The 26,285-nt window shown below is 38.1% G+C and overlaps 1 protein-coding gene across 5 annotated transcripts in view; it reads left to right on the forward strand.

The window, feature by feature from the left end:
* LOC139136703 (neprilysin-1-like) overlaps positions 1–22,140 on the forward strand; it is a 64,607-nt gene extending 42,467 nt beyond the window's left edge. For all 5 annotated transcript variants that reach the window (XM_070704511.1, XM_070704513.1, XM_070704509.1 and 2 more), the window contains exons 7-21: positions 2,325–2,390; positions 2,703–2,819; positions 3,314–3,400; positions 3,848–3,981; positions 5,742–5,964; positions 6,501–6,599; positions 6,873–6,950; positions 7,311–7,414; positions 9,180–9,238; positions 9,421–9,472; positions 9,973–10,171; positions 11,414–11,479; positions 11,839–11,940; positions 12,757–12,833; positions 19,865–22,140. In XM_070704511.1, the coding sequence (XP_070560612.1) occupies positions 2,325–2,390; positions 2,703–2,819; positions 3,314–3,400; positions 3,848–3,981; positions 5,742–5,964; positions 6,501–6,599; positions 6,873–6,950; positions 7,311–7,414; positions 9,180–9,238; positions 9,421–9,472; positions 9,973–10,171; positions 11,414–11,479; positions 11,839–11,940; positions 12,757–12,833; positions 19,865–19,964 (1,563 nt within the window). In that variant the 3' untranslated portion in view covers positions 19,965–22,140. The remainder of the gene's footprint in view (positions 1–2,324; positions 2,391–2,702; positions 2,820–3,313; positions 3,401–3,847; positions 3,982–5,741; positions 5,965–6,500; positions 6,600–6,872; positions 6,951–7,310; positions 7,415–9,179; positions 9,239–9,420; positions 9,473–9,972; positions 10,172–11,413; positions 11,480–11,838; positions 11,941–12,756; positions 12,834–19,864) is intronic.
* Positions 22,141–26,285: the final 4,145 nt, after the last annotated feature.

Below are 26,285 nucleotides of genomic sequence, written 5' to 3' on the forward strand. Positions count from 1 at the left end.
CTGTACCCAATTTCAAAGACTTTGGTGCCGTAATTTCAGAGTTATATACCTAATTACAAAGTTCATTAAATATGCAAATGAACCCTTAATTAAGTTCACACTAATGAATGCTTTACACAAAAGTTAGATATCAGTTGGATCAGTATCTGCAGCAGATTTCATCTTATTTGGTGAAGTTATATCGGAGTTATATGACTAATTACAAAACTTCATAAAATATGCAAATGAGCTATTTATTAACTTGACACTGCCAAATGCTTCTAAGTATAATTAGATATATATCAGATCAATATTTGTTGCAAGTATCATCAAGTTTGGTGCAGGAATTTCAGAGTTATCTCACTAATAACAAAAGTTCATTAATATGCAAATGAGAAGGTAATTGACATGACACTCACAGTATCATCATAATGTTCTGAGATTGTCATCTGTGAAAAGTTTCATGAAATTTTGTGCAGTATTTCTTGATATATGTCTACACTGTCATTACCGTCCCAATAGGAAACCATTGTACGGAAAAAAACGATATTGCATAACTTCATTAATATGCAAGCCACACTAACCAAAATCTAATCAGTTCTCACAAGTAGCATATATATAGTACCTGTGTACCGAATCTGACTTAAATCCGTTCGGGCGTTTTTGAGTTATCGTGTAAACAGACAGACAGACAGACACACACACACACACACACTAACACACACACACACACACACACACGGACAGACAGACAGACATCGCTATGACAATAGCCCACGTGTTTACACACGTGAGCTAATAATACCAGTTTCTTGACCAAAACTATGAATGGACTCCATCTAAATCTAAAATGCGTCAAATATTTCAACCTACAGCGTTTGTGCCGGGGAATCTTGACATGATCATGTCAATTTACTGCTAATTTGCATATTTCATGAATTTTCGTAATTAGGCTGATATGTCAAGAAATGGTCGATCGAATTTCATGAAACTTAGTACAGATGTTGAGCTCACATTGCTTTAACATTGAATATAGACACTTAGTAGTGTCATGTTAATTGATTTTTAATTTACATATTTAATGAACTTTCCTAATTAGAGTGATATATTCAGAAATACTATATTAAATTTGATGAAACTTGGTACATATTTTGATCTCACAGTGCTGTAATACAACATTAGCGGTATTGTTTATGAAATGTGCTACAAGTGACAATCTGCAAGTGTTATAATAGAATGCAAAAATGTTTGGCAACATCTTGTCGATTAATTACTTATTGACTTATCTAATGACCTTTTGTAATTAGGTTGGCAGCCCACATTGGTTGTACGTTTTCACCACCATGGAACTCATTCTTAATCACAGACCCAACTAATGAACAGCACTCTATCCTCTCCAAGGACTTCTAATCAAAGTACCCATTAACAAGTGGGGACTGTGTCATCAACGATGACTTGTTTTATTTTATTTTATTAATTTTGACTGAAATATTTCAAATAAAGATTTCGACTCCAGGTGATTGCTCGTGGAATAGCTGTGGTGTTGACTTATAATCCGCCGACACGTACAGCTGATTAGCCAGTTGGCAATGTTTCGGAGCAATGAAAGTGATGTGTACACAGGTTGGAGAGGAGATAAAAGACTTGCAGGTGATAAAGAAAGCAGTCAGATGGAGTCGAAATCTTTATTTGAAATATCACAGTCAAAATTAATAAAATAAAATAAACCGTTACACAAACAACACCACCCCCACCCCAATCCCAGGGAATGACCCCGTCCCCTGTGCTTCAAGCAACATTTGAGGGATCCTTTCCCGCGTGTTTTGCCTATCATCGTCCGTGCATATTTAAAGTGTCCGGTCAAAACCCGGCTGATGTACCAGTTGCTCAGGTGGTTTATTACGATTACATATTATCAAGATATTGAATTTCTGGCGTGAAATGCTAAAAGGAGAATTTTTCTATAACTGAGAGCTCGTACGAGTTACAACCTAGCTGTATCTCGAATTTAGCACTGTTTTTTCCGCGTCTAAAGGGATGATCTCATTCAAAGATTTTAAAATGCTGATAAATTTGCATTCCTATTTTTGGTCAGTTTTTTACATTTTTGGACATATTATTCCTCTGGGATCAATCGTCATACAAACTGGAGCACTTCAATCAGTAAATGGTTGTTTGTGTAATGTAAATGTCAGTAAATGAATGCAATACAATTCCTTATTAATAAGTGATGCCGAATCAACTAAAACGAGCGTGTGGGCTCACAGCCTGTCCAACATTTATTGACCTTTCGAGCTGTGACATATTGAGTCATGATTTCGTGTTTTCCGATTTTTCACTTTCAGCTCGATCAGCCAGGCCTTGGACTTCCTAGTAGGAACTATTATTTGGAAGACGGTCGCGACAACAAGGTGAGATCCTTATGATTTATCGTAGTTTGTCTGCTGCAAGTTTGAAAAGGGAAATCCTCTTTTGGATTTACTTACAGTTGGTTCCCTACAGTCAAGTATTACGTTCAAATCCAGCGCATGGCATATCTCTGTCTTTTCAACTTCAAGTCAGGTTACTGTCCTCCTCAAAGACGTCGATAGTGTTTGGATTTTACAATTTCAGGTTTCAATATATGTTCGTAAAAGTTATCAGGACCAGAAAAAATTAATTTCAAATTGTTGAACGAATGAGTAATGTCTTCCTAAAAATGTATTCGTTTAATTCTCCTGCAGTATCTGCAAGCGTACCAGGAGTACATGACGACCATAGCAACCATGTTGGGTGCAGACGCTGATGTTGCAGCTGAAGACTTCAATGATCTGATTGAGTTTGAGATCAAACTTGCTAATGTGAGTTAATGGTCCATAGGATTTGCCACTCTACACCACTCTCTGCTGAGACATTTTCTTCTTGGCTTTTATCGTTTTTCTTCTTGTCTGTGTATCTGTATTTCTGTTTTCTCAGTTTTGTCCCTACCTTAATCCTTTACAAATAACCGTGTTTGTCCATTTACTTCTTTCTACCTTGCATTTTACTTCAATCGGCCTGTGAGCCACTTCGTATGTATGTATGTATGTATGTATGTATGTATGTATGTATGTATGTATGTATGTATGTATGTATGTATGTATGTATGTATGTATGTATGTATGTATGTATGTATGTATGTCTGTCTGTATGTCTGTCTGTCTGTCTGTCTGTACGTACGTATGTGTGTATGCATGTATGTATGTACGCACGCACGCGCATGGATGGATGGATAGATGGATTGATGGAGTGATATTGATTGGTTGTTAGTCTTCTTTACCAACTAAAACTCACTACTCCTTCATTTTGTTGCCAGTTGACAACGCCAGCAGATCAACGTCGTGACAACAATGCATTGTACAACAAGATGACAATCGCTCAACTCCAGTACAATGTGACAGGGGTAATGTATCCAGCAGTAGTGTTTAGGGAAAGTCCTCTCAAAGGAAATATATGTACCTTAACTTTTATATGTTATTTCATTTACCAAAATCAGAAAGTGCTTTCTTCCTGTAAACATGTCCACGGCATTTTTAAAGGCCTGCCATGCAAATGGCCAACGTTGAACAGTACTTTGCTTGATTTCTGAAGGAAAGTTTCTTTGCATTCAATATCTTGTTTAAACTGAAATAAAAATCAAGAACGAGTCACCTGTTGAAACTTGGATTGGCAATTCAGCTTGGGAGTAGTATTTTAGTAGTATGGTATTAGAATGCACTGATGGCAGAAACTCTTAAAGGCGCGCAAACATGCAACGACGTCCAACGACGTCCAAAGTGACGACTCGTCCGTAGAAAGGAAAATATGTGTAATGTGGATAATGACAAATCTCACATTTTCTTTTTTTCAGTTTGATTGGCTCGAGTTCTTCAGTCAGTTCGGAGCAAGCTGGTCCGAAACTCTCCAGGACAGTGAAGAGATAGTTGTCTATGAACCACGATACGTCAGAGAAATTACCGAAGTTGTTCAAAACACTCCAGACAGGTATTGTTTACCGGCAATAAATTTATTCATTATATGGTCGAGATGACTACGGGTGTAGACTTAGAAACGCTATCGTAGGGGAAGGTTCGCATGACTTGAATATAAGCTTATGCGTACTACTGCGTATATGTGTGTGTTAAGGTAGTATGCACCTCGAAAGTGAAAGACTTAAACTTTTGCTCTAACTTTCCTCTAGGAATCTTTCTATCATTCTCTTTCAAAATCAAGAATAAAAACAGGGGGTCACCATGCAAATTTTGGTACTAGAGAAACAAATTACCCAAGATGTACCCTTATTAGAAATTAAAAATGGCCGCTATCCCTGTGTTAACTCTATAGAGAAAAATAAAAATTTCGAATTTCGAAAAACTAAGCCGGTGAAAAGTTTTCTTTCACCAAGAGCTTTAAAGAGGCACTCCCACTTGGCAATCTGATTAAAATCAGATGTAGAGTAAGGTCTCTGTACTTGTGCGGTTTTCTCTTGCTGTCGCCTCTGTGGCGACAGCGAGAGAAAACCGCACAAGTACAGAGACGTCGCCGACTCTACATCTGATTTTAATCAGATTGTCCCATTTGGTAACATTTTTAAAACACATTTTTTTAATGCCAACGGTCGATATTTGACGTGGCGACTCCGCGCGGATCGCGAGATATCGATAAAAACATGTCATTTCCCGAGCGTATTTTTCACATCCCGAAGTTTTACGATCGTTTCTGGTTATGACCCGAAATCCCCCGAAAGTGTGTTGTTGTGCTGATTGACGATATTCTAAGGAGTCCAAAAACGTTCGAATGACGCAATTAATTTACCTCCTACTGCGATGACTTTATATACATCATTATCAATGCCTTTACCTCTGGTAATTCTTTTTTGAAAACTTCTCCTTAGTTTTTGTCGTTTTCATTATTCTCAATCAGTTGTATTAAATTTTTAAACAATACCACATAGATATCAGTTTTTACGTGTAAAATATTAGTTGCCTCTGATGACTACATTTTGTCGTCTACCACACAGTTACGCGTGGTTCGATACATAGCGGCCGCCGCGTGTGGTATGCGCGCATACCACGCGGCGGCCACTATGCATACTATGTATCAACCGCACCTATCTGTGCTAGTCACCTATGCGAATTCTGGTGGAATCAGCAAACTTTGCTTTTTGTTTTTTTACCGAGTCAGTAGGACTCGGCTTTCTCCCATGGGACATGACCGCTCACCGACGCGAGTGGTACTGCTGTGGCGTACAGCAGCGTCAGCGTAGACTCGTACTCTATAGCTTAGTTGACAATGGCCCCAGTGCCGAACGTTCCATGTTCGGAAGCTGAATTCAGGTGGGCCACCGGAATTCAAACTTTAACTTTTTTGAGGACATGTTTTTATCGATATCTCGCGATCCGCTCGCAGTCGCCATGTTAAATATCGACCGTTGGCATTAAAAAAATGTGTTTTAAAAATGTTACCAAGTGGGAGTGCCTCTTTAAAATGAACCCCCACATGTGGTATATCAGAAGAGAATTGTAAAAGTTTGAGAGTCCGAAAATCTATCCCCGAGGTGCGTTCTTCCTTAATAGCAAGAATTGTTACAATGACTTATTCATTTTCCATGCAGCTGTATATGCCTAACAACTACTTGATGTAATTACACTAATTACGATTTTACTTCGTATTGAAACTTTTATGAGTTAAACAACAATGTTATACAACCGATAACGTCAGAAGGAAGAAAGTTGTTGACTGTTTGACGTCATTTCCGTTTACAGGACGATAGCCAATTACATCGTTTGGATCATCACCATGAACAGGATTAGTCAGCTGAGTTCTAACTTCAGAGACGTTGAACAGAAGTACGACGAAGTTGTGTACGGCACGGCTTCGGAGAGTGCCAGATGGCAGACATGTGTCGGTCACGTGAACAACGTCCTGGACTTCGCCGTTGGACGCATCTTTGTCGACGTACATTATGATGAAGAGAGCAAAATACGTGTAAGTGGGCTCGTAGTCATGACAACACCATTGGTTCCGCACAAACAAAGTTGCAAATGAAGCGTTCTGCATGGACAGTTAGCGTGATGTATGTGGATGTGTGCATTGTTTTGCAGAGTATATTTCTTTGTTACTGGCTTATATTGCCGTCAAGACGATAATTACTCCTGACAGTGTTTGCAACTCCTCAAGTTAGACAGTATGTCTAGTTCCCTTATTGCCAATGGTTCAAACCACTGTAAAAAAAAACCGTCCCTGATCTACAGATTTGTGGATCATTCAACCCAGACATTCTAACGTCACATTGCTTTTGGTAGATAAGTCTACTGAACATTCACAACTTTCGATTTTTTCGATATATTCACTGATTCAACATCAATCAAGTAAATAAGTATATTTGGGGAAGACAGAAAGAAAAAAAGATAAGGTCGTAGAAATTGAATTTTTACTGCGAAAATAGTTTATGTTTAAGAACATCAATGTCAGCAACAATCATTTTAGCAGCTATAAAATATATTTTTATTTCCTTATTACAGACGAATAAGATGATCGACTTCATCCAAGAAGCGTTTCTTGAACTTGTCGACGAATCAGAATGGATGGACGCACCAACCCAAGTAGTCGCCAAGGAGAAGGTAAGGGTTGACTGACAAATACCGTGATAAAAAAGCAGAAGTATGAAAACAGTGAGATGGTTAAATTGACTGTGGATTGACATTGTAGAAGATGATGACTGTAACTCAACTGATCATTTCTGGTCATAAGTCTACAAAACGAGCGCTATTTTAAAATGAGAAAGTTATTTGAGTAATGATACGACGAGTTGTGTTTGCGGCCATGATTGAAAGTGAAACTTCCGATAGAAATTGCATTGATGTGTATGTATCCAATCTTTGTTTGACCTCCAGGCCGAAGTTATGAACCGTAAAATCGGTTATCCAGACTGGATTAAGGACGATGATGTACTGACGGATTACTATAAGAATGTGAGTTCACAGATTTACTCGGCAGTGTCTGGGTTGCTCAGCAAAATGCATTTTCATTTCGACAATTCAAGGGTTTTGAAAATGTTATTTTTCGGTCATACCTTCCAATGATGCCTTCATCCAAGCTCAGAATCAAAATGTGTCAGCCATGGTTTAATTTAAAGGTTTTGCTTGAAAAATACCCACCACTCCCATCAAACGAAATTGATCCTATAGACTTTTCCCTATGTTATATTATCGAAGGTTTATTGCAGTCTGACCAGGTACGGATAACATTGTTTAAGTTGTTCCCCAGCAGTTCACCTGATCGCAGAGTCACTTTTGAGCAAATGTTATGTAAATATTTGTCATTTTATACAGTACGACTTCGATTCTGGAAAGTATTTTGAAAATTATCTGCAGTATCTAAAAGAGAACACTCAAAGAGGGTTTGAATATCTCAGGAAACCGGTGGACAAGCTCGAGTAAGTATAAATTTTCGCTCCCACCTGGCTATATCTTTACAGCAAAGGGAGTTAATGGGCACAACATTTGGTCTGCCTGTCTATCCCTCCAGCCGTCCGTCCATCTGTCTGTCTGTTTTTGTATGTATGTATGTATGTATGTATGTATGTATGTATGTATGTATGTATGTATGTATGTATGTATGTATGTATGTATGTATGTATGTGCTAAAGATGTGCACGTGTTCTTACATATGCAGAAACTGTGAAAAATCGTCATCTCCAAAATCGCACAATCAGACATAATAAGTATTTGATATATAAGCTGGTCCTCAGTTTCGGATGGCCATACTCTATTTTTTCCAAATTTGATCAGGTTGTTTGTCTCATCTTTTCCAGGAATAATTTGATAAACCCTTTCCTTTGAAGCCACGCGTTATAAAACAGTGATATTTATTTTTAGATCTGTAGGGATGAACTTAATTAATGTTTGCGAAATTTAGGCAAATTTCTCATTTAACCAAAATTATCTGAAAGTTTTCGTCCGATAGCTTTCAGGTTTCCTCTATCAAATTTATGACAGTGCTTATCGGTTGGACCACACTGTCGTTGCTGCTATTTTTAAGAGAACATACAGGCCAAAAAGACTCATTGGTCTGCCGTACAGTACGGATAAAGCACCTATCCGTTAAGCCGGCAGGGATGTGTGATAGTTTGTTTTTAATTGCCACAATTATCTGTGGTTTCTGGCATGACTGAAACTCGTTGCCGCGATGAAAAATTCCTACACGATAGGGTTCGATTTTGTGTGCGTGCAAGCACCAAGGTACATGTATAGAGCATACGACTACGTTTCCCGTTACAGGTGCTCTCACATACGTACCATTCGGTCGATGCTGTTCAGTTCCAAAGATTTAATAGCAAATAATGGTACAACAAAGTGGCAAAAGAAAAGACAAAAGCAATACCGCATACTGTTTTGTTGTGTTATGGCCTTATTTTTCATCACAATCATTCGAAGAGATCTTATTTTTCATTTTAGGCCAGGAAGAATAATGACGTTGCTCCTGGGAATCGCAATTTGGAATTAAAATTGCGGCAAATATATACTTCCACATGATAGCAATTGGTTTAGTGTTATTAGGACATTTTTGTGCATATTACTGTTACGTTTGTTTTCTTCTGGGAGCATGTGGACATGCTCAGAATTTGTTCTGTCAACACTGCCTGTATATGTGTTGCCTCTATTATTGTGGACAGTTTGTAAAATGTAGACTCCAACCCATCACTAACTATATGTAACTAGTGGGAGATTTTTCTGGTTCGCAAAAAATCGATCGCCGCCTCAGTAGCTTCCTCCCCAAAAATCAGAGGAACTATTATCTATTTCTTCCGGCCCAAGCTTTCTATGTGCTCTTATTCAGTGAATGCCAAACGCAATGGTATATTCGAATATCGGTGGTATATTGTCTGCACTGCTTCAAACAGTGTGAAGGAGAAATTTTCTGTTTCGTCATAAAATTTTGTCATTATAAAACTCCGTTCACTGTGGCTTGATTATTACACTGATAACTAACCAGTTATTTGGTGATGATCAATTTCGGAAAATTGCAATGTACAAAACAACAACAACAACAACAACAACAACAACAACAACAACAACAACAACAACAACAACACACCACCACCACCACAACAACAACAATATCATACAATTATCACAGTGTGATCTTTCGATTCGATCCCTGTTTTACAAATTCGTTTCGGTTTGATTTTTTTTTCAAAGGTGGTCGACCGGCCCTGCCATTGTCAACGCTTTTTACAGTTCTAGCAGCAACAGTATCAGTAAGTTCATGTTCTTATTTAAGTTCAAAAAGTATTGGAAATTGATGAGTCTGAATAGCCTTATTCTCTACAGTCGGTTTTAACGCCCACCACGTTTGGACGCGAGATTAAACCTTACCCTTTCAGAAAAGCAACTGTAGACATTTTCCTGTTAAACGTTTTGTCCACCATTTATATTGCAGCTTTTCCTGCCGGCATTCTTCAACCACTATTTTATCACAAAGATTCGCCAGAGTAAGTATTACTCGTTTTACAATAATGATCGATGTCGACCAAAGTCGGACTAATTACGTTCTCATACCAGGGCTTTTAGACCCAAACATATGTCATTTCGTCTATGATCAGGATCGTGTATCATATCCATATCATTGTGAGGGCCATAGACACTGTTGTCATGGTAATTTTCGACCCTATACGAGGACGTTATAGTTTCAAATGATGAACTGTGATGGTCCAAATATCACCGGTATGCGACTCCCTTTCTCACACAAATATTTAAAAAAATGTAATGTTAAACTTTGAAGAGTTTGGTTTACGAATGTCTCAGTGGCTACAGGTTTGTTTAATGTAGTATATTGTCTGAACACTGCTTTTGATTGCTTCGAACGTCACGGTGCTGAAAATTCAAACCTGATCCACTGAAGAGAAAATTTATTCTTTCGCATGAAACAGATCATTACACGCTTTATAAACGGTACATTGTCTTTTACTAACACCCATTCAAATTTTTGTAGGTATTTGAATTTCGGCGGCATCGGCATGGTGATCGGTCACGAGATCACTCACGGTTTCGACGACAGAGGGCGACAGTACGATAAGGATGGTAACCTGGAACAGTGGTGGACTGACGAATCTATTGACGCGTACAAAGACAGAGCGCAGTGCATTGTGGACCAATATGATAAGTTCTACATGGAGGAATGTAACATGACGGTAGGTTTGACTCATCGTCAATGCCATGCCTTTAGATTATGACGTAATGAAAATCTGAAATAAGTGTCCAATCGAGAGCGAGCGCTCTTAATACTTAAATTATTTCCCGTCTTCGTAGTTGTCGATTTCAATCTACTGGTACATCGCACAATACTAGGGTTGAGTTCACAAACGCTCTTGAGGGGTGCTTCTAAAAATTTTCTATGCTTTTTACAATACCTGATCCAAACACCTCAAAACATTTAACTACCCTTCCACGTCAAAAGAAGTTTGAAGATCCCCCTCCATGAATAAAAATTACATCTTTTGTCTGAGAGCTTCCAAATTTGACATGTAGCTTCTCAATGAATGGGGCATTATTTCAAAAGTTTGTTCATTACTTCAAAAGTTTGTCCTACCATTAAAAATATGGCCATATGCAATTCTGCCGTCGGGTCACTGTATTCTCCAGACACTCATGTGTCTCTAATATGTCTATCTCACAAATTCTCCACAAAAAGTGCCAAACTTAATGCCCCTGTGGCTGTAACTCTTGAAACTTGTCGACCTGAAAAAGTCTTTCTTTTTTCTCTAATTTTCTTTAAATTCTGCAGATTTAAAGGATATAGTCTTTTACCACTGAAAAATTGGACAAGTAGATTTGAATTTTAACCGTTATTTTGATTTCCCGCCATATTTAAAAATTGGTAATATTACAAAGAAAACATTGCACATGGTGTCCCAGTGGAAAACATTCAGCACTATGTATTATATTGGACTACTCTATTGTTTCTGTGAAGATTCCAATCCATATATGCACTGCTTACTGTATTTTTGCTTTGTTTGCATGAGGGCGCCATTTTATGTTTGGGCAAACGTTTATTATTTATCTTGCTCAAAATTGCACATGTAGTCCCAGTTGACAGTTTATTCAACCTGTATAAACACCCCTCAATGAGTACATTCCCATGACCTTGTTTTAGTTTGGAAGTAAACTCACAAAAATAATGCGAAAAAAGATACAGCTATCGGGCCTTTAAGTTGATTTTTGCGATTCAATCGATCGTATTAGAACTACGACCGGGCAATTCGTTCTCCGCGACAGGGAATCCTAAATTTGTGGTGGTGGTAAGTATTTATTCATGAGTCTCCGTAGATTTAAAATTTTCATGTTATTGCCAATGACACACCCAGTGCAAAACCCAAAACAGCCACAGAAACTATTTCATTGCAGTCACATATATGTATTCCTTCTCTTCGCAGTTGAACGGAGTCCAGACTCAGGGAGAAAATATTGCCGACAATGGCGGTTTGAAAGAGACATACAGGGTAGGTCACATGATCGGCAAATCGTGTTAATTCAGTAGCAAAATGCAGTAGTTGTCATGACAGTTTTCGATTAATCGACAGATACCGTCATACTGAGAAACGTGTCAACCAGTCGTTCTCTCTGAGAAAATCTGGAGTTAATTCACACACATCACAATTACTAGAATCCTGGTGTTTAAACTGTCAAAGGCGTCCATTAACTCCTTCGGTAACCTTTAAATTAATTATGTTTCCTATCGGGAGTAATTGAATATTATGAGAGGTTACGGTCTATGATTGTCCATGCATACATGTAGTTATAGTGATCTTGTTACAAAAAATGAGCATGCAGAAATTCTTATCCTTATTCAAATTTCCAGGGTTACCGTAAGATGGTGGAAGAGACAATGGACGGCGAAGAATTAAGATTACCTGGAATTGGTTTGACTCAAGACCAAATGTTGTTCGTCAACTTTGCCCAGGTGCGTTTTTATTTTCTCGATTAACGTTATCTTTCCGTAACATTTGTCACGCACTCTTTATCGTTACTAGTGTATAACTGTAGCCGTAATTCAGTCATTCACTCTGAGCTCTATACGTCTGTCGTTCTTTTATCATTCATTTTTAACTGGGCAGTACCACTTGTCAGTTATAGTCTAAGAGATCAAATTAATTGTTATACATCCTGAGAGACGGTGGCAGAGAGGTCGACAAAATTCCACAGCCATTCATAATAAATACGACAATGATGAGCCATAATTTGTGATATCCACGAGATATATGATGCTAGCACATAATAAGCCATTGGTTGTTTTCGCTCGCATTGTGCGACCTGATTGTATTTCAACGCGGTTGTACTTAAGGTAGGTCGTGCCTCGGGGACAGATATTCGGACTCTCAAACTTTCACAATTATTTTCTGACCTACTATACGATGTTGGGGGGGGGGGGTATTCATTTTAAGCTCCTGGTGGCCATTTTGAAGTACAAATATCAGTAATCTTGGCCAATTTATTTCTCTAGTTCCGAAATTTACACGATGACCCCCGATGTTTATCCTTGATTTTGAAAGAGAATGGTTGAAAGATTCCTTGAGGAAAATTTGAGCAAAAGATTAAGTCCTTCACTTTTGAGGCGCATACTACCTTAATGCTCAGTCTATGGTTCATTTTAGTACCGAACTTTTGCGAGCTCACAAACACACACAAACACTTACACATAAATTATATTCCCACCATAACCTGAGACGCATCTTCATAACTATGAATGATTTTCTATTCCATGAACGTTCAACCATAGATCTGGTGCAGCAAATACACCGAGCAGGGAGCAAGGAATAGAATATTGACTGGTGTCCACAGCCCTGGACCTTACAGGTCAGTTTTTAGCGACGAAGTTACGTAACTGAGGAAGCTTATAGAGTTGGGAGAAGCAAAGTTGACGTCACTTCCATCAACAACTTCCGTAAAACTATTTTGTCACACCACATGATCAGTGTTATCTATCGACTGTACAGCATACCATTCACGCTGCACACTCACTATCAGCGAAAAATAGTATCGTGTTGGATTAACATTATAATTGAACTTAGAGCGTACGTGTGAGTGTATTGGCTTACATGAAAATGCGATAGACAATGATGCATTTACGTTAGAACGTCCATGCTCGATCAAATTGTTTTTGTTCTGTTAGTGCAAATTACGAGATTGGTGGATGTGGATGGACATCTTGCGTGCGTTTGGTCTTTGTCTGACATGCATGTCGTTTCGATCTCCTTTTTACTGTGCAGGGGAGAATGAATTACGTTCCTCATGGGTTTCAAATATGTAAAAAAAATACGAAGTTTTGACTGGATTTACGATTTCGTTTGCAAATTACGAGCGAAAATTTCAGCTTCCCACTACAACGGCGCGACCGTGCAAGAAACCTCAGTCTCCTACTACCTCCATGATCACATGTTGTACTAGCCCTGCGTACGATGCTGTGTGTTCCGCTACAGCTAATCGCCCCGCTCACCACAGCCCTGCAAAGACCCGTACGTAGGGTCGGTGACTTCAAATCCATTTTGGGACTTGACGTAAAAAGCCAAATTACTGCCGAAATTCAGCATTCTTGGGCCCAAGTCGTATCCCAGCCTACCTCAGCTACTCGATCGCTTCCAAAACTGCCAGTCTTTTATTCACTTCTCGTAAATAACCGTCGATGTCGGCAACTCTCTCGCTAGCCCTGCGTACGATGCTGTGTGCTAGACTGGCATTTACAAATGAAACAAATATAAATGAACATGAAAGGCCCTGAAACACTCAGTGTGTAAGCGTGTGGAAATTTTCGTAGTGTTTTTTCTCATTTAATTTGGCAAATTATCAGCAAAAAACTCAATAATTCAAGGTAACCCTTTCTTCTCAATCGCTTCCTGGAGTTTCAAAGTCATACCAACGAAAATTAGTGAAAAATTTCGGTGCAAAAATCGTGCATCGGCAAGAGTAGAGACTGAGAGTATTCATACAGAAATAGCCCATGATTCGAGCTTGGTTTTCGTGTTTTTCGTTTGAATTTTGGCCAAATAGTCGCTTTTTAGCGGGTTTTGAAATTTTTAAAGCATATAAAAACATTAAAATGACTTTTCATTAACAAACGAAATAAAAAAATTAGAAATTCAATTATTTATCTACAAAATAAAAATATTTTTGGCAAGTGAATCATGCAGCTAAAAAGTGATCAATCAATGTTTTGGACGAGTACGTAGTGTGAGCGATTTTCGTGGGGATTCCCCGACCGTTGGTTCATTGCTGTGGCGCTCGAATACGCACTACGCAGTCAGTTTCTGTGAAACGGGATGAAATTTTCTTTCAGGCGAGGCGTTTCAAGTTACTCTTGAGAAGATTTACTCATTTATCAGTTGTTGTTTTACTGTTTCATGACACATGTTTTTGATTCAATCACTTGTTGACCTGAAAAACAACGATATTTAGTACTCTTTTTCAACAGACTTTTTATCATAGTATAGCCGCGGTAACAGCTGTCAAAATACTATCGTTTTCAAAGTACATTTTGAGTGAACTTTGTCGATGAACATTCTGAACCATCGTCTAATGTTACGCTTGTCATAGTATCTGCAATTGGAGAATTACTTCACATAGAATAATTTGTAAATGTAAATCAGTGCTGTTGAAGATTATTTAATTGTCAGGGTGTTGCCAAATCTTGTGTGTATATAAGTATGTCCGGTTCTGAGATGAGCTGTATTGGCATGATAGGGCTCCCGCTACCTATTCGCCAATTCGCCAAATGCGAAAGAAAGTTAAAAATGGCTACAAAAATTCCGTTTGGCTAATGTAGTGGCTATTGAATTCTTGCACCTCCTCAACAGAAAACTACACCTAACAATAAAATGTTGTGAGATGTTGAAACAGTTTATCCTCCTTCCTACAAAGTTGCAATGTATTGAAACACTTTACTCTCCTTTCTACAAAGTTACAAATTCCCTGGTACGTAAAACAAACACTGTTGCTGTTCGATACTACAATACATCATGGACGTAACGTCCATGACTGAGGCCTGCTTTGCCTCTGTGAGTCCTGGGTCGTCCTTGAGTCTATCAAAAGTTTTACCTACTTTGCTGTATCATAATTTGGCCTGCAACTACTCAGTTTGATAGTAAAAACCATTATTTCAAAGGAAACTTTCACAAATGGAGTCATAATACAAAGGAAAAGGAGAAAAACTGAGGTTATCTGAAAGGTCAAGTCTAGGTCATCTCATCATGTGATGTCATGCATGAAGACCCCCTAATTACGCAATTATGGTTCACAAGAAACTACCTAGGGTGGTCCAATAGGTGAAAGGTAATTTTGCTGCCTTCCAATTTAAATGGCATTTTGCTGCCTTCCCATTTAAATGGCATTCAGCTTGATTGACTCCCATTCGGCCTACTTTCAAACTGCTATAACTTATACAAGAAATTATGTGATTCTGAATGATTTTAATATTTTTGTAGATTCCACCAGTTTAATGATCTAGAAGTGAACATCACCAGACATTTCTTGATGATATCAAAATATCAAATGAAAATATATCTGGGCTAAAACTTTGAGACTGAATTTGTAAATTTACCAAGAATTTTCGGAAGCTAGAGGGGAAACAGACATAACAGTGTGATGGGCGGACCAGAAAGTCCATGGAAATCAAGCAGGTTGCTCTTACATGAACATTGCTGTTTGGTGTGTTGATTTGTAACACGTACACTATGCTAACATGTTTCAACACCCAAGGAAACATTTGCAACTTTATAGTTAATGCGACATATTAATAAATTATTTTAATTTTGTATCGGAATATCACAAAACAATGTTGTGATCATCGCAGTCCAGCTGTTGTGAGTAAGCATGTGTACTTGGCTGGACCGATCAAGTTTCTGCAAAAAATCATTTCACTGTCATTGACAAGCTAAAGTGACGTCTTTAATAAATGTGTCCAGTCAATATCCAAAGAAATCAAGGCCATCAATGACACGAAGAAAGTTTGTCAGTCCCCACGGACGAAGTCGGGGAAGACTTATAGATTTAATTGGGTCATGTCCGTCTGTCCGTGCGTGCGTGCGTACGTCCGTCCGTCCGTTCACGCAGACATCAGACTGAGACGTGCCCTGGTCAGTTTCTTTCAAACTTTGCACAAGGATAGTACCCTACCCCATACAGATGCACGTCGATTTGTTTCACAATGCGATCAAATTTGGCCGTGTTAGACTTGGAGGACTTTTTAGTTTACACCTCCATAGACTCCCATGTATAAGGCAGTTCTCCATAGACTCCCAGGTATAAGGCAGTCCTCCATAGACTCCCATGTAAAGGCAGTTCTCCATAGACTCCCATGTATAAGTCAGTTCTCCGTAGACGCCCATGTATAAGGCCAAGAAAATAAAAATTTAGTTTCTCATCGTATTCTAGGGCAAAAAGGATGCAGTGACACAGTTTTTAGTCCCCACGGATGAAGTCCAGGGGGCTTATAGATTGGGTCATGGTGTCCGGGTCATTGTGTCCGTTTGTCCATCCGTTCGTCCATCCTTTCACACAGATATCTCAGACATTTTGACAAAATGTCACGTGACAGTGGTGACCTTTGACCTCAAATATACGTATTCAGGGCCTGAAAATTTAATTTCATCCACTTGTCCCCGGACAAGTAGCCTCTATTTTTCTACTTGTCGTAGCAGAAACTCACTTGCCCTGAAAATTTTCAAAAAAAAAGATTTCTGCTCTTACCAAGATTGTGGGACCTCGAATGGTTTGTGACAAATTGGTGGTATCTACAGTTTATAATTGTAAAAAAGTACATTACTGTAATGAAAATTATTTAATATGCTTTCGTCGTTTATGGGAATTCTTTCCATTTACCGCATTAAGATGTGTTTAACAGAAATAAATAAGGCTTACTAGTAAGATGTTTCATCACACTTATGACTACAAAAGTAGAAGTGATTGAAGACAATAGTCTAATAATGCAGACATTTAACATGGTTTTTTCACTAGTGCTGTAAAGTTCACTTCTTTTTATAATTGCCAATTGATTGATACTTTTTCATTGAAATTGCAAAAAGAAAATAGGTTGAAAACGCTAAATATCTGAGAGGAACTCCTTTCTCTTCATAATAGCAATAGCAACTTGCCATACCACGGCTTTGACAAGCTAGGTGGCTTTTGTTAAGGTCCGCTACAATGAAGATAGGGGGTCTTGACCATATAAGGAATTCAGCATGGTGACCTACACAAGCTTGCTGCGAACGATCGAAGAGTGGCATGAGACTCCTTCTACTACTTTGAAAGACAGGGATATAGTGCTTCATCAAAATTTTGGAGTTACTGATATTTTTAGGTAAAGTTGTGAGCTTCCATCACACCACATAGTGCCGTTTGATGTTCCGTGCAGTGTGGCTAGAAATTTCATTCTCCGTACACACTGTCTGTGTACTATAATATAGCTAGCAGGTTAGTTGGGTAGAGTAACCGTGGTTGTCAATAAAGTTTGCTTCACTGTTTCACTGTCCAAATTGTTTGGTGAAAAGTTAGTTGTTCTATTTAAAATGATCTAGGCTTCCGCTTCAAACATCATTGTCTGGTTATTATCTCGTTACATTTTACATGTAAAATGAGTGGAGAAGTACGTGGCCCTGCATTTGCCAAGGGTCCAGTGACTAGTGGACGCACATCGACTTGCTTACCATAAATCGCAAACTGTAACAGAGTAACTGATTTTTCTTTAGTTTTTCGGTTGAGACGAAAAAAATAAGCCCCGATTTGAGTGCGTCCGAGTGACCCATGTCTGGTACTTTTGGGGGACATTGTTTCTAATTTGCGTCAAAAGACGAAAGAACGCACTCTTGGCAAAACACTGAGTTGACTCTGAACTTTCTGCCCGCGGGCAAGTGAGGGCTAGTTTTGCGCTAGTCCGTATAAGAAATCAGTCTGTCCCGGGCATCGGGCAAGCGTAATTTTCAGGCCCTGTTATTTGTCCATAACTCAGTAACCACAAGTGCTACACCTTCATATATGGTATGATGGGATGACGCCACATATTATACTTCATTAATTATGCACATATCTAATTTTGAGCGAGCCAATAGAGCTAGAGGTCTGATTTTTGGTATATAGGGATAACTTAGCAATACAGTTTCTTTTGACAACATGTCACGTGACCTCAATGACCTTTGACCCCAAATATCATATTTGTCCATAACTCAGTAAGCACAAGTGCCACAACCTTCATATCTGGTATAATGGGAGACCTTACGACGCCACATACTGTACCTCATTAATTATGTGCATATCTAATTCTGAGCAAGCCAATAGAGCTGGATGTCTGATTTTTCATATATATAGGGATAACTATAGGATAGAAATTTTTTGACAAAATGTCATGTGAACTTGATTTTTTACCTAAAATATACGTTTATGTCAATAAATAAGTCCCACAAGTGCTATGTCCTTATATTTAGTAGGATGGAAGACCTTATGACAACACATGCTTTACCTCATTTATTATGCACATATCTAATTCTGGGCAAGCGAATAGAGGTAGAGGTCTGATTTTTGGCATATAGGGATTTATTAGCAATACATTTCTTTTTCAAAATGTCACGTTACCTCAATGACCCTTGACCTTGATTATACATATATATATGCATATCTCAGTAACCACAACTTCTATACCCTTCAATTTTGATAGGATATTAGACCTTAAGATGTCACATCTTGTACCTCATTTATTATGCGCATATGTATTTCTTGGCTGGCCAATACAGCTACAGGTCTGATCTTTTTTCCCAATTTAGAACAATAACTTAGACATGCCTCATGTGTTTCAAATTGGGAACAACGACATAGACCTATGTGCCCATAGATCTCAACATATCAATCCAGTGATACTTCTTAATGACCACATTTCCCTGCCCCATCAAGACTAATACTCCTATTACTATGTCATTGTCAATGACTTGTTTAGAATTATATTTTCGTTCTAAACTGCAGTTCTTTGATGCAGTGTGGTCGTCTGGCAATCCATCATCACGGCAGATGTAGTGCATCCAATACACCGTCCACACTGTCCAATCATGCGTGCATGTTTTCCTGTTATAATTCAATGGGTCAGAATTTTGTAGCAAGGAACATACAAAATCTTGCAGATAAATCAATTTGGATGATCTATGTACATCTATGCAAATTCCAAGTTTGTGGACATGTGAAAATTATGTTTTTTGCCTTCATGTACAAGGTTGCATGTTTACCAAGCTGGACGCTCACTGCTAAAAAAACAATAGGTTTTATACAGTTTCACATTTCAACCCTTTCTTTGCATCTTTCTCAGCAACATTCCCCAAACCTCTCTCCTTGCATCCTACCGCTAAATCCTACCGCTAAATGCACTGAGGAGCACAGTGTCATCATTGACGCTATTTTTTACAATACAATACGGTAATCTTCAGTACATCTTAACACAGTAAATTATGGTGCATTGAGAATATTATATAACGTAATGCTCCTTCAACGTTGCTATGAACAGATCATATCATTTGGAACAAAACGCTCCCTTTCCAAAGGAGTTTTGGCAATGAAGTTTCAAAATTGTTGCAAAGAAATGCCCAATTGTTATGGTGGCCGTAAAGTTGCCAAGGTGACGTGAAGAACCGTACGTACGGCCACGTGGTCGATGAACGGTTGGTTGAGGTCAGGGATTGCTATTTGGGAAATATTCTCACGGACTGTGTATTTCATCAAATGCTTATTAAGTTTGCATATGCACTCTCAAACAAGAGCCTGATAAAATGACACTCGTTTTTTTCAATATCATCATTTATTTTATATCAAAATTTCTTCACTTTACCTAAAACTCATCTATAATGTTTTATCTATAGGGTCGAGGGACCAATCTCTAACCTACCTGAGTTTGCTCAAGTCTTCAAGTGCCCGGCTTCCAGTCCTATGAACCCCGACAAGAAGTGTACAGTGTGGTAGTAAGGCCGAATGGTGGCGCTGTCAATGATCTGTGACCCGGTATGCCGGGACCAATGGAAACTATTCTTTATTCATCAAATGTATGATCTACGTAATGAATTTATTTTCCCCAACTTACGTCGAAATGTAAAGTACAAAGTTCATTTATACCTCAGTTCTGTAAATGTACTCTCCGCTTGAACTTTACAGATAATTAAACAGCGTTTCTGTCTCTTCCATGATTTTAACGAACATTTGTTTTGCATTTCATGCGTATTTGTTCAAAATTTTGAGTGATTTATTTTACCACTATCGTCTTAAACACCACCGTATCTGACAGCTGTCCTTCTCGGCCGTTGTAATATTTCCATGTTGTATAACGTCGAAAATATTTACGAGATATAAATCACACGACACGTTTCAGGGGAAATTTGTGATCATGGTAGCAAAGAAGACGAAATGCAGTTGTTTGATAGAGCAATGGCGATTTCTTTATTGATTTGGTGTTCCTGGTCATTGCTTCTGAAAACTAAATTTGTTGAAAAAAATCTGTCATAACACCAGTAGAAATATTGCTGTTATTGATCATATGAATATGTTGATCTTATATTTAAAATGCTACTATGTCTTCTAATATCTTACACAGTTTTATTTGGCTGTATAAATTTAAATGACTTCAACATTTTCAAGGTCCTATTTAATTGTAGAGTTCAATAGTTAATGTGTGTTGTTATTTGGAATTTTGTGTAGCCTTGACCGAAACCTTTATGTAGGCGTTTAAAAACCATGTCATTTTAAAAATTTACGATTGGTGTTACGCAGCTAGTATTTCATTTATCTGAAACAGAATATCCCAAACCATATAACTGTGTGCAGGCTTCCAGTGTATCAGAGCGCTATGACAGCCTTTATATACCGGCCTATATTGTCTTTATTAACTGTCCCGTATGGGCTATATAGTAACTGAAGTTAATATACTTATAAAACTGAAGCAAAAACACATATGACTACTGTAAAAATGTTGTAAGCGTAAAAACGTAAGTCAAGCTCTATGTGGTAAACCATTCGGGGACCATGATAACTGATACCAGAGCCCTGGTCAATCTGTGACATCGAATTGTGATACGTATTCTGTAAAACATAGAATGTAGATAACTTTGCTAATATAATTATCATCCTCCAGTGAAAAGAACCTCATGTATCATCGTGCGAACCTACCACGGAGATGCATCTGTTTGCTTTATATGTTAAATCATAGGCATTCACATTGATGTCGGCTTTGTATTTTTAGAATCACCATAATTCTCACATTGCGTACACCATCTTTCAATCCTTCTCGCTTTTTCAAATCCTTCAATATATATTCAGGTATATTATTCGATTTAATTGCCGTTGGAAGGCATACGGATTTGGCATTTCAAAAATATTTATCCAACCGGGGAAAGGGATTTTAATTCTAATTTCTTTTGGCGTACTTTAAAGAGACTGTGCCTGTAACTTCTGTATAGTCAGTATTTTTGTTCTATACCACAAATACAATTTCTTGTTCTCTTCCCTGAAGATTGTTGTAATGCGAGATGTCAGCCTTGCCCAAATATTTGACAATAGTGTTGGCAAGTAAATGATGTCCTTACAGACTGGAATTAAGTTGTTAACGAGGCCATTTGGCATTACATACATAAAGACTGCGTTCGTAAGTTAAACACCAGTCAGTTTGACGTGATTTTGAGAGTAGACAAACAGACGCATTTTCCAGACAAAGCAAAAATACTGCAAAATTTATCAACAGTTCAGAAGAAGAAGCTCAACGCAGAGACAGACTGTGCTAACGTGTGTGAAGAACTTTCTTCCGTTAAATGTTCTTTTTTTCTCATCGCTACACTCTTTTGTCAAATCAGGGATATCAATTCAGAGAAAGTTTTCAAACATACCCGAGGAAGGGATGGTCAAAGTAAATTGTTTGTCAATCATTAACCCCAAACAAAAGCTTGTAATATTTCTTTATTCTAAATCTTGACTGTGTAATTTCTCCACATGAAACCTACAGGTCTATTTAATCATTTTACGACAAATGTCAGTTTGATGACGTCACGGTTATATATTATCATGATTTGCCTGATGTTTATTTAACTCGTTTAATTGTAAATACATTTCCTACAATAGCAATAAATATAATACGATGAATTGTGCCTGTGAATTTGAATAGCTCTCTGCTTTTTAGTGGGATTGATGTTTGTTCGGGCTGTGTTGTGAAGGAGCAGCAAACTATAGCCGAGTTTATCATCAAAGTCGGTGGAAATGCACTGTTCAACGGTATACTGTATGAAAGATATTTGAAAGGCAACATGAAAGGTGTTCGCTCTTGCTATAACGATTTATTTTGTATCCCCTTATGAACAGGTGATGGTGTATATATTTCACCTGATCAATATTTTGACATTCATGAGCCTCGCTAAAAGTCAAGTTCAGTGCGTTTTGAATAGACATTGCAAGATTACTTGATAACAGAAATCAAGCGACATCTTTAGTCGCAGACGAGTGTCCAGGGGTCCAGCCCCTAGGGGCCCGTGCTAAGTAAGAGTTTGATCCTACACTAACCATAATGAAATCCAGTGATCTGACAATGAATGCTATGATTTGTCCGTGAATGGGAGTGATGATGATAAGCTGACCATGAAATACATTGATCTGGTAATGACTACGATTTGCCCATAATGATGAGTGGATGATAAACTGACCCTGAAATATAATTGTCGTTACACATAATTTGTTTGAACGATGTCAGTGTTACCTTAAGCTGTGAAGATTTTACCGTTGACATTTTATTTGATGTTTCATCTGTCTTACAAAAATTCTTCACTGAGTCAAAAAATCAGGCAAGGTCAATGTTTGCGGCACCCAGTATCTCATTTTCATGTGTACACCATAGAAAGTCAACTTTCCTTTCACAGCTTATAAAAACAAGAGCAAGCCTTCACTTGACTCTCAGAGCTAAGGTAAGTTTGCCTGTTTCTCCTGGCAAAAATAGAAATGCGAACAATTGTTGTGGTCTGTCACCCTGTGTGGCATCTGTCAACAGGCACTTTCAAGTGTACAGAACAATGACCATAAAAGGTCTCAGTCTTACGGGACAGCACTTCAGTCAATGCATTGGTAGATTTCAGAGTTGTGTTCTGGAAATTTAAGAATTCTTGACTACTAGTTTAACCCTTCGAGCGCTGTGATTTTTCCTATCAAAATTTCAGTGTTACATTTTACCGATTTTTATGATTTTTTCTGTAATTTTTCTGATAATTTTGGACTAAATGGACGTAACTTTTCATTGGAAACAATTTTTGACTAAAATTTTGGGGAAATGTGAAAAAATTGTCTAGATCTTAAAATAAGTTGTTAGCTATATGATATTCTATAAAGGCAACAAAACTTGACACTGATATCTGTTCTCAACATTTTTATCACTAGTCGTCTAATGAGCGTGAGAAACAGAAAGAAGTGCAGTACCGAAAATAAGTACCATACTTAGTAGAAAAATTTACAATTAGGGTAAACGTAACTTGTTTCTATTCAAAAAGTCAGTTCCATTGACTCTTTCACATAAATCACTCATTTGATTTAGGCTGTGGCCAAGATCAAATGTGTTAGCAACAACTGAGGTAACCTAGAGGGATTACAGTGTCAAAGGTTTTGCCACAGGTTCTGTCGACTAATCTACCTATACCATGTATTGTCAGATAATGTCACTTTTCTCAGCACTGCGTAGTGTTGATGCTATTATGCCAAACAAAAATATTATTTACCGACAGTCATAAGTCAGGTTTGCTGCGTACACTTCAATTAGACAGGTGTTCCCATCATACAATATGCTGATATTTTCACTAGCAGTCTGCTTTCCTGAGTTATAAGGTATTATATCATACCAGTATATTGATGGCGCAAATACAGTGATCTGATTGGTCGAGGCGTGAAAAGAACCGTGGTATATTGGCGATACACCACGGCTGTCCATATTTGACATTCCATGCCATAATTTCAATATACTGTTATGATATAATAGCAATAAATCACACCCAGCGACGGTATACCACTCGGTTATGACCAGTTCACTTCATATATGCACGAGCGATAGCTCGTGCATGTATGTCGTGAACTGGTCAAAATCTCGTGGTATACCATCGCAGGGTGTGCTTTATTGCTTAAATATTACATAAGATACTTTTTAAGGCAAGAACACAGCGGAAGAAAAATGATGTGCTTTCCTTTGATCTGATATTCCAATAGTGTGTGCGGTTGAACTAATTTTAGTTCGGTTTGTTCGTTTTGTGGCAATATGTGGAAGAATGACCGTGTTAAAGACGTATGAAAGCAAGATCGCATAGTCAGTTTTTGCTATTTGGATTTTCAAACCATAAATATTAGGCTCAAATGTCATTTTTCCGTGTACTTGGGTTCAAATTCATACGTACAATGTTCAGTACTGTATGACAGCCACGGTATTTACAATATTCGGAAGCTAAGAATGAAAATATTGTCCGCGATGATTAGTCTTCTCGGACGAATTCTAGGGGGATTGGCTCTTTTCGTCCGTGTGTCTGTTTCTTAGAAATGCCTGGATCAATTTTTACCAAACTAGGTGAAAGAAAAACATACTATGATGCACGTTACATTCATTGCGTGATATAATCTAATGCGGTCGCCATGGAGGCATATAATGCATATTGACAGGCGAAGTACTCCGAATAATATTCCAAATGTGCGTCGACTGTTCACGCTGAGTCCTGTAGGTTGTTGTGTCTTTTTGTTGTTTGACAGGAAAATGATTATATTCAATGATTAGGTCATAGTTACACTAAGCAGATCAGTCTGTGTTGTGCAGTATGATTGAATAGGTAAACTTTCTGAGTGCGAAATCTCCGTGAAATCTGGAGTGTGTCTAAATCTGAATCAGAGCGAAAAGTGATGTATGACGTCATGATTTGCTGACCGTGACAACGTTATACATTAGACATTACGCACTGAGTACATCTACATGTATAATTTAATATCTAAGACGGCCTTGTTTGTCATCCTTGTTCCTTTATTGCTGTAAAAACATTCACGTACCACTCTTTTAGAAAGTTGCGTTAAATAAGAAATAAACGTACCTTTTATCAAAAGATAATTTTGACGAGACAGTCAGTAACTCCCGTTGCAGCTGACAGAGAGGCACCGCCTCTCCTGCGGCTATGAAAGGAACAATCCTGGGGGAAGCCAACTGCACAAATCAGAGCATGAAATTTCCGAGACATGGCATTAGCAGAGGGAGGGATTAGGCATCCTCTACAATCATGGTACACAAAAGCAGGGCTGGCAGCAGAAGAATGGATGATGTTGACCACCTGGGTGTACGCGTTCACTGGAGAAAGAACAGAATTAGAAATGCGAAGAATTGGAATTGCATTCACCAACTCATGACCTCTGCACTTGAATTATCAATTCCCTTTATTTTTGAGCAAATGTTCAGGGAGGCTGGTGCAGCATAATACCAAGTGTGATACATGACCAAAGTGCTTGATCAAACTATTAAAACTCTCCAATACTAAGAAAAAAGTACAATTAATTTGCCTCTATTGCTATTATTCTGTGTAAATGCAATAAACAGTTACGGACATTGCAAATAATGAACTGTTGAAACCATTCATCCTCAGAGCATAATATAACAGAACTCAATGACCTCAGTGAATGATCTGTGGATTACAGAAGTTATTTTCATGAGTGATGTGGTGACAAGTAGCACGTCATGACCATTCTATGCCTCAGGATGTCTTGACCAATGTCACTGTCATGTCAAATGGGAAATCAAGCCTAACTGAGCAGGGCAGGTAGCCATACATATCTTATAACAGTCACATAGATGGCAGCCTTGCAGAGTTATCATTAATCTCATCTCACAACTCTAAAAAAGTAAACACAGTTTGGCTTGGGAAGTTACTTTTGCATGTTGCTATATCACTAGCCAAATTGGTAGGTAATTGCCTATTTTGGTGTTCCAAAAACACATGCAGCAACTGTAGCAGGCAGACAGTCTAAAGGTTGGATGCAAATTGAAGGTAAATAATTAACTCTACATGGTTTCCAAATGAATGTTTTTTTTTTTTTTGCGTCAAATACGCAAATACGCAAAAACTGATATATTAAACTCCAAAATTGTTGCCATGGAAACACGTCTAACCGAAAATGCTAGCCGAAAATAATTCTATGATAAATATTTCATAGCAGTCAAGGCTATTTTCATTTTACAGCTGTAGCGTATTATGACAGAACCCCATGGCCTGTGAGTGCAAGCGGTATGGAACGCCGTACTAG

The sequence above is a fragment of the Ptychodera flava genome, chromosome 7, assembly GCF_041260155.1.
Source record: "Ptychodera flava strain L36383 chromosome 7, AS_Pfla_20210202, whole genome shotgun sequence".
NCBI classification, from domain to species: domain Eukaryota; kingdom Metazoa; phylum Hemichordata; class Enteropneusta; family Ptychoderidae; genus Ptychodera; species Ptychodera flava.